Genomic DNA, 9,343 nt, shown 5'->3' with positions numbered 1-9,343 from the left:
ATTCAAATACAGTACCATGACAGTATGGTAGATTCAAATACTGTACCATGGCAGTATGGTAGATTCAAATACAGTACCATGACAGTATGGTAGATTCAAATACAGTACCATGGCAGTATGGTAGATTCAAATACAGTACCATGACAGTATGGTAGATTCAAATACTGTACCATGACAGTATGGTAGATTCAAATACAGTACCATGACAGTATGGTAGATTCAAATACAGTGCCATGACAGTATGGTAGATTCAAATACAGTGCCATGACACTATGGTCGATTCAAATACAGTACCATGACAGTATGGTAGATTCAAATACAGTACCATGACAGTATGGTAGATTCAAATACAGTACCATGACAGTATGGTAGATTCAAATACAGTACCATGACAGTATGGTAGATTCAAATACAGTACCATGACAGTATGGTAGATTCAAATACAGTGCCATGACAGTATGGTAGATTCAAATACAGTGCCATGACACTATGGTCGATTCAAATACAGTACCATGACAGTATGGTAGATTCAAAATATACATTTGAAAGGTTGGAATGAGTTGTAACCAAACTTTAAACTTTTTATATAATTCCCACAAATGAGAATATACTTTCTGTATATACAATTTTATGATTAGATTTTTCTTGCTGAGCTGTGTAATAGTCTTATATCTAGCTTCTACTTTGCTCTCTCTGATTTGTACTCTTTCTTATTTTAAAGAGGGCATGAGATGATGAGTAAAATGAATGTCAGACAGATATATCATATAAATTATATTGGATTAAAAATATGAGAACTTGTCTTCTCTGAGTTTGTAATGGCTAATATTTCTCTCCGGCCTCAAAGTCATTTGTATAGTCTATCAAAATGTACATTATCAGACTACATATATAAATAGCCTAATACTGACTTGCATATTGCTATGAGTTGACTAGCAAGAAGAGCGTAGTTAACATACATTTTGGGGGCTGGGCAGGCCTACAAACTGAAGAGTTGAGCCATCCAGAATAGACTGAATATTATATTTGATTAACAGAGTATAAAAATCAGCGATTTCGTATCTTGAAGGGTGATACAAGGTATTATGGTCGTTCTCTCTCTCACTAACTCCCTCTCGTCTGATACCTCCTCTTATAGACAAGGTCTTCTGGTCAAAGAGCCGCTTCATTCCAAACTGAGTGAGAAAGAAGTGGTATCCACAGAAATACAACATCACATAATGGAGATCGGGAGGAAATACACTAACATGTCAGAAAGTAATCCTAGTGTGTTCCACAGCTCTGGTGGGAGAGCAAATGGAGGAGAAGGAGTTTGAGTTTCCACAGCTATTGTTCTCCATTTAGAACTACAGTCTAATAATCCCTCAATGGGAAATAGCCCCTATAAACTGGCGAAACCCTAGATCCCTCTCCGAGTGTGTGAGCAATTCCTCGCCAGCTAATTAGATGAAAATAGTTTCACCAAAGTGAGATTTTGCAAAGTACTTAACAATTCCTGCCTCTAAATGTTCATGTAAACATATTTCTCACTGACAACTTTTTCATGCAAATTGATCCTGTAGACAGTCTTTTCTAATATGTTTTATTATATATGAAGTAACATTCCAATAGAAGAGAAACACAATATAAATTACTTTATTACATGTCAAGACAATGAGCAGAGGCCATTACCATCAAATAGACCTCAGACTATTAACCATATAAAAACATATTTTCATAAATCAAATGAATTCACTGACTGAACATTACAGCAATGTCAGCTATCAGAAAGTGATTAGATGAAGCAGCAGAGCTCAGCATTTGGATGGTTGGGTGGAGACCGTGGTGTTCACCATATGGTTAGACATATCAGGGGGCATCATGGAAGCAGGGTTATAGGCATTAGGAGCAGAAGCCTTCATTTGAGAAGGGCCTGCCATGGCATGTTGGTCAGATGCCATCTTAATTTGAGCCCCTCCGGCAATGCCAGGGGGGCCTGCCATCATATCAGGGTGCTTCTCAACCATGCTGGAGGACTGTGGGCTGGTCATGATGTAGCCCTGTTGGTTTGGGGACTGTGGGCTGGTCATGATGTAGCCCTGTGGGTTGGTTATGATGTAGCCCTGTGGGTTGGGGGACTGTGGGCTGGTCATGGTGTAGCCCTGTGGGTTGGTCATGATGTAGCCCTGTGGGTTGGGGGACTGTGGGCTGGTCATGGTGTAGCTCTGTTGATTGGTTGTGTAGGACACGTTTGAGTTGGTCATGGTTGGAGGCTGCACTTGGATGGCCACAGGCTGGGTGGTTGTGAAAGTGCAGCTCTTCTTGTGGTCTTTGATCTCCCTGGCCATCTGACACCATGAGCACCAGACACAGAAGCAGGACGCCATGATATCCTCACAGAGGCTTTGCTATGGACCCACACAGACACTTGTTTAACACTATTACACACGCAAGTTAACAGAACACATAATACCCCTTTTGCAACATACACTACCGTTTGGCTTCACTTAAGAAATGTCTTTGTTTTTGAATGAAGGGCAATTTTTTTGTCCATTAAAATAACAAATTGATCAGAAATACAACATAGTATTATGACAATTGTAGCTGGAAACATCAGATTTTTAATGGAATATCGACATAGGCGTACAGAGGCCCATAATCAGCAACCATCACTGTGTTCCAATGGCACATGGTCTTAGCTAATCCAAGTTTCCATTTACAAGGCGAATTGATCAGAAAACTATTTTGCAATTATGTTAGCACAGCTGAAACCTGTTCTGATTAAAGAAGCAATAAAACGGGCCTTCTTTAGACTAGTTGAGTAACTGTAGAATTAGCATTTGTGTGTTCGATTACAAGCTCAAAATGGCCAGAAACAAATAACTTTCTTCTGAAACTCGTCAGTCTATTCTTGTTTTGAGAAATGAAGGCTATTCCATGCGAGAAATTGCCAAGATCTCGTACAACACTGTGTACTACTCCCTTCACAGAACAGTGCAAACTGTCTAACCAGAATAGAAAGAGGAGTGGGAAGTCCCGGTGCACAACTGAGCAAGAGGACAACTACATTAGGGTGTATAGTTTCAGAAACAGACGCCTCACAAGTCCTCAACTGGCTGCTTCATTAAACAGTACTTGCAAAACACCAGTCTCAACGTCAACAGTGAAGAGGTGATTCCGGGATGCTGGCCATCTAGGCAGAGTTCCTCTGTCCGTTGTCTGTGCTCTTTTGCCCATTTTCATATTTTCTTTTTATTGGCCAGTCTGAGATATGTCTTTTTCTTTGCAACTCAGCCTAGAAGGCCAGCATCGCGGAGTTGACTCTTCACTGTTGACGTTGAGACTGGTATTTTGTGGGTACTATTTAAGGAAGCAGCCAGTTGAGGACTTGTAAGGTGTCTGTTTCTCATACTAGACACTGATGTACTTGTCCTCTTGCTCAGTTGTTCACCGGGGCCTCCCACTCCTCTTTCTATTCTGGTTAGAGACAGTTTGCACTGTTCTGTGAAGGGAGTAGCACCCACCGTTGTACGAGATCTTCAGTTTCTTGGCAATTTCACTCATGGAAGAGCCTTCATTTCTCAAAACAAGAATAGAGTAGTTTCTGGCCATTTTGAGCCTGTAATCGCAACCAAATGCTGATGCTCCAGATACTCAACTAGTCTAAAGAAGGACAGTTTTATTGCTTCTTTAATCAGAACAGTTTTCAGCTGTGCTAACAATTGAAAAAGGGTTTTCTAATGATCAATTAGCCTTTTAAAATTATAAACTTGGATTAGCTAACACGTGCCGTTGGAACACAGGAGCGATGGTTGCTGATAATGGGCCTCTGTACACCTACATAGATATTACATTAAAAAGCTGCTGTTTCCAGCTACAATAGTCACTTACAACATTAACAATGTCTACACAGTATTTCTGATCAATTTTATATTATTTTAATGGACAGAGATCTGCTTTTCTTTCAAAAACAAGGATATTTTTAAGTGACCCCAAAACTTGAACGGTTGTGTATGTATCTGCAAAAACAACATTTATGCAATGTTTGTATGTAATGGGAACCATCACCTGAATGCCATATTTGTGGCGTACAGCAACCCGCATGGACAGACTTGCGGGTGGCACAATGATGGGCACCCCAAAGGCAACCATACAAGCAGGGCCAATGATGTCCACTAATGGCAGACAGGTACTCTCTCCAAACTCTCCCGTGGTGGAGCAGGCTAAGCAAGGACAGCACCAGAAACCATAACAACCTGCACACACAGACATAATATCTTATCAACAGAAAGAGCAACAACACAACTCTTAAAGGTGGTGGCGATATTTTAAGACAGAATACCCTGAGTTTAGGGGCGGATGGGATAAGATGTCCCATGGATACTCACAGGAATTCATGTCTTGACAGCAGTCAAAAAGGCCAGTGTTCCAGCCTTTCATAGCAGGTGATGCCACCTGTTGGTGGACTATGATGTTTGCTGCCATGGTGATCAGACCTGTCTCCAGACATAATGAGAAGGAAGATGTAGCACTCACAGTAGTAGTTTATTTGTGTTTTTGTGGGTGGGGGGGGGGGGGGGGGGGGGGGGGATGCCTCAGCAGTATGATTCTAAGATATAGCTGAACAACATACTTGGCATCAAGCTTATAGAATTGTTGGCTACACTGTAAAAACAGTTTTTGACTTCACCCAACTTGGGGCAAAATGTTGCATCCAATATGCATTTTGAGTTTACCAAAAAACAGAGTCAATGAGACAAGTTGGGAAACATCAAGTGATATCGACAGATGGCTTTTGTTAAATTAGTGGAAATTAGGGTTGTACATGAACTGTTTCTAGTTTCAATCATGATCCAATTATTGGACTAGATAGTGGTTTCTTTCAAATCTATCTTGACTAACCAAAGACCAGATAAACAATCTTACTAATGATGAAAACAAATCCACATTTTGCTATATGCATGATATTTTAACCTCTGAAAATATGTTTTAATTGTACATTTAATAAAATGAAGTACTTGCTGAAAGGCACACTGGGAAATATGTTAATGAGAATTTTTTTATCTTAAGCCAACATGGTATTTTATGTTGTGGGTCTCAGGAAACTAAACGTGTTATGTGATCAAATCAACCATTTGTGTTGCAAAGGCAAACTTTAATATGTAATAAGTAAATAAATAAATAAGCCACCTCTGATTTATTACATTTTTTTACAGAGTACAGACCTAGGCCTAGATTAAAATCAGTTCCAGCGCTAACCAATGATAACCGACAACTGCAACGCAGTTTCATTGTTTAGGCGATGTTGGAGGTGAGCTGCCACACCCGTCCTTAAATCCCACCCACGTTTGAAGTTCAGAACGAGAAATTGTAGGCTATATTGACACAATGACACTAATACTGAAAATCATTATTTGAAATAATAAGGATTCATATCAGGCTAATCGAGGTGTAGATTACAACACTCAAGGCTTCTTGCTGATTTGGCAGCTCCAACGGAGTTACACCTCCGACATTGGCTAAATAAAACAATGAAATTGTTCTGCAGTTTCTGATTATCGTTGGTTGAGACAGAAAGATTTAATCTAGCCATTAAATTCATCAAAATCATGCCACGAATGTACAGCATGACACAGTAGTGATTTACTGATGGTTCCTCATTCACATTCTGACTAACCCTGTAAAGATATTATTGACTTCTGTAAAATAACTACACCCTTTTTTTTTTTACCAATTTTACACTATTATCTATTATTATCAACATCTATTACTTAAAGTTCTCAGAGAGAAAGTCATTTTCATTAAAAAAAACAGATGTATATAGCTTTTCTTACCTTTCCACTCTTCTCAAATGCTTAGAGAGAATGACAGGAGGTGATGTGGACATAATCATGAAGCACAATGAACATGTCTGGAATGTCTGCAGGTATGCAGGTTACTTAAAGTGAAACGGACAGCGTTTTAGCAACAGTAACTCTTATTAAAATAAGTTCATATACACCCCCAGTGTAACGGCAGATTTCCTCTTCGTCAGAAGAGGAGTAAGGATCGGACCAAGATGCAGCGTGGTAAGTGCCCATAACTTTAATCAAAGAAAGCGCTGAATACAAAAATAACAAAAGAAACGTGAAGAAACGAAACAGTACCATGTGGCGACAAACACTGACACGGAAACAAACACCCACAAACCAACAGTGAAACCCAGGCTACCTAAGTATGATTCTCAATCAGAGACAACTAACGACACCTGCCTCTGATTGAGAACCATACTAGGCCGAAACAGAAACCGAACATAGAAAAACAAACATAGAAAAACAAACATAGACTGCCCACCCCAACTCACGCCCTGACCATACTAAATAAAGACAAAACAAAGGAAATAAAGGTCAGAACGTGACAACCAGGAAGAATATGACACTTTTTTTTGACACTTGGAAATAGTCATTTTCAGGTTTTCATAAATTCATAGAATGTTTGAAATGACAAATATGTCATGACTGTCCTGTGAGGATCACAATGGGTCAGATCAGCTTGGCAATGGTTGACCTTCTCTCACCCACAGAAGAGGGGAGGAGGGACCTGGGACGGTTAAACAGTTCACACCCTGTTGTAAATTACAGGAGAAGGGGGCTCTTTCTCCCCCTCCAATAAAATCCACAAAGGAATGTGCTTTGTTAACAGACTTTTTGCCGCTGAAACTCTAACACATTCAAAAAGCGAAAACTGGAACAATATTTCTAACATAAGAACGTGGGGAAGGGTCGGAGATGATCTATAGAAAATGAATGTCAAACAGGTTTGAATTATGTGATGTCATTTAAAAGGTTGTAGAGGAAATACTGAAACTTGAAAAGTATTTACACTACAGGTATGAAGTCTCCATCCTTAACGTTGTATATTAAATATAAAAAATGATAGAAGTATTTTTGTTAAGATATGAATGTGGTTTTATGAGGTATAAGAGAATCTACAGTTGAAGTAGGAAGTTTACATACACTTAGGTTGGAGTAATCAAAACTCGTTTTTCAACCACTCCACATTTTTTTTGTATTACAGTGAAACTTCAGTTTTGTGGTTAGGACATCTACTTTGTGCATGACACAAGTAATTTTTTCAACAATTGTTTACAGACAGATTATTTCACTTATAACTAACTCACTGTAATACAATTCCAATGGGTCAGAAGTTTACATACACTAAGTTGACTGTGACTTTAAACAGCTTGGAAAATTCCAGAAAATTATGTCATGGCTTTAGAAGCTTCTGCTAGGCTAATAGACATCATTTGAGTCAATTGGAGGTGTACCTGTGGATGTATTTCAAGGCTTACCTTCAAACTCAGTGCCTCTTTGCTTGACATCATGGGAAAATCAAAAGAAATCAGCCAAGACCTCAGACAAAAACCTCCACAAGTCTGGTTGATCCTTGGGAGCAATTTCCAAACACCTGAAGGTACCACATTCATCTGTACAAACAATAGTACGCAAGTATAAACACCATGGGGCCATGCAGCCGTCATACCACTCAGGAAGTAGACGCTTTCTGTTTCCTAGAGATTAATGTACTTTGGAATGAAAAGTCCTAGAACAACAGCAAAGGACCGTGTGAAGATGCTGGAGGAAACAGGCACAAAATTATCTATATCCACAGGAAAAACAAGTCCTATATCGAGATAACCTGAAAGGCTGCTCAGCAAGGAAGAAGCCACTGCTCCAAAAACCGCCATAAAAAAGCCATATTACGGTTTGCAACTGCACATGGGGACAAAGATTGTACATTTTGGAGAAAATAGAACTGTTTGGTCACAATGACGATCGTTATGTTTGGAGGAAAAAGGGGGACGCTTGCAAGGCGAAGAACACCATCCCAACCGTGAAGCACGGGGGTGGCAGCAGCATGTTGTGAGGGTGCTTTGCTGCAGGAGGGACTGGTGCACTTCACAAAATAGATGCCATCATGAGGGAGTAAAATTATGTGGATATATTGAAGCAACATCTCAAGACATCAGTCATGAAGTTAAAGCTTGGTCGCAAATGGGTCTTCCAAATGGACAATGACCCCAAGCATACTTCCAAAGCTGTGGTAAAATGGCTTAAGGACAACAAAGTCAAGGTATTGGAGTGGCCATCACAAAGCCCTGACCTCAATCATATAGAACATTTGTGGGCAGAACTGAAAAAGCGTGTGCGAGCAAGGAGGCCTACAAACCTGACTCAGTTACACCAGCTCTGTCAGGAGGAATGGGCCAGAATTCACCCAACTTATTGTGGGAAGCTTGTGGAAGGCTACCCGAAACATTTGAAACAATTTAAAGGCAATGCTACCAAATACTAATTGAGTGTATGTAAACTTCTGACCCACTAGGAATGTGATGAAAGAAGTAAAAGCTGAAATAAATCATTCTCTCTACAATTATTCTGACATTTCACATTCTTTAAATGAAGTGGTAATCCTAACTGACCTAAGACAGGGAATTTTTATGAGTATTAAATGTCAGGAATTGTGAAAAACTGAGTTTAAATATATTTGGCTAAGGTGTATGTAAACTTCCGACTTCAACTGTATCTCCTATAAACTGTGTCAGACTGCAACATCTTAGTAGCCTAGCTATGACTGTGGCATGTGTCTGTTCACTTTCCCTCCACTGCGCACTGTAAACTTTACACTTGAAAGCAGCGCAGATGCAAGAACATCAGGCTGTAATTTCATATAGTAGATGACTCAACTGTGCACTCATGTGTGCTCTTCTATTAGTCACGTTATGGCTGACCTGTGATTATTGCCCTTACTAGTGTGATTGTATTGACATTCCCAGCCTTAGTTACAGTCGTTAATTTTTGTTCAAAATGTTGAGTCATTGAAACTGAAACAGTGCATCCCGAATGGGTGGAGCCAGCAAACAATGTACCGGGTCAGCTGTTAATTAACAACCTAATAGCTATATTTTTTTGACTACGAAGAAATGTATTGGTGAATTATATTAATTATGCATTGAACTGCATCCGTCTATTCTGCCAACAATGTCTTACCGAATATCATACATTTTTTAAGTAAACTTTAACCTATTTGTAAAACCTCTTATAAAGTTGGTTTGAGGCATAAACTTTGAATTTGATATTTTTCATGGATTATAAATGTCTGTTTCATATCTGCAAAGTAGTTGAAGTGCTGTCAGTTCCACTTTCATAGATACACACAAAACCTGCAAAACCTGAATGCACATTTGTTGAGGGATTTTTTTCCAGGAAAGAGAATGTGCTACAAGTGGCATTAGGTTGGTGCTTTCAGAATAATGTATGAAAGAGCTTTACAAATCAAGTTATTATGAATTCATCTTTCAGATCAGGTTGCACTGGAATAAACT

The 9,343-nt window shown here is 39.3% G+C and overlaps 1 protein-coding gene across 2 annotated transcripts; it reads right to left on the bottom strand.

Annotated features, from left to right (window-relative positions):
* Positions 1–1,568: 1,568 nt before the first annotated feature.
* LOC110509919 (uncharacterized) lies at positions 1,569–6,163 on the bottom strand. Of its 2 annotated transcripts, XM_021591138.3 has the most exons (4): positions 5,814–6,163; positions 4,368–4,475; positions 4,048–4,235; positions 1,569–2,387 (listed from the first exon to the last, which is right to left on the bottom strand). In XM_021591138.3, the coding sequence occupies exons 2-4, from the start codon at positions 4,462–4,464 to the stop codon at positions 1,794–1,796; spliced, it is 879 nt and encodes a 292-aa protein (XP_021446813.3). In that variant the 5' UTR covers positions 4,465–4,475; positions 5,814–6,163; the 3' UTR covers positions 1,569–1,793. The 2 variants fall into 2 exon arrangements, with proteins under 2 accessions (XP_021446813.3, XP_090082893.1); XM_090226767.1 differs by lacking the exons at positions 4,048–4,235; positions 4,368–4,475 and having other exon boundaries at positions 5,814–5,923.
* Positions 6,164–9,343: the final 3,180 nt, after the last annotated feature.

This window comes from Oncorhynchus mykiss, chromosome 29 (assembly GCF_057628025.1).
Source record: "Oncorhynchus mykiss isolate SJ-2025 chromosome 29, ASM5762802v1, whole genome shotgun sequence".
Classification (NCBI taxonomy): Eukaryota; Metazoa; Chordata; class Actinopteri; order Salmoniformes; family Salmonidae; genus Oncorhynchus; species Oncorhynchus mykiss.
This window is presented reverse-complemented; position numbering and strand designations above follow the sequence as displayed.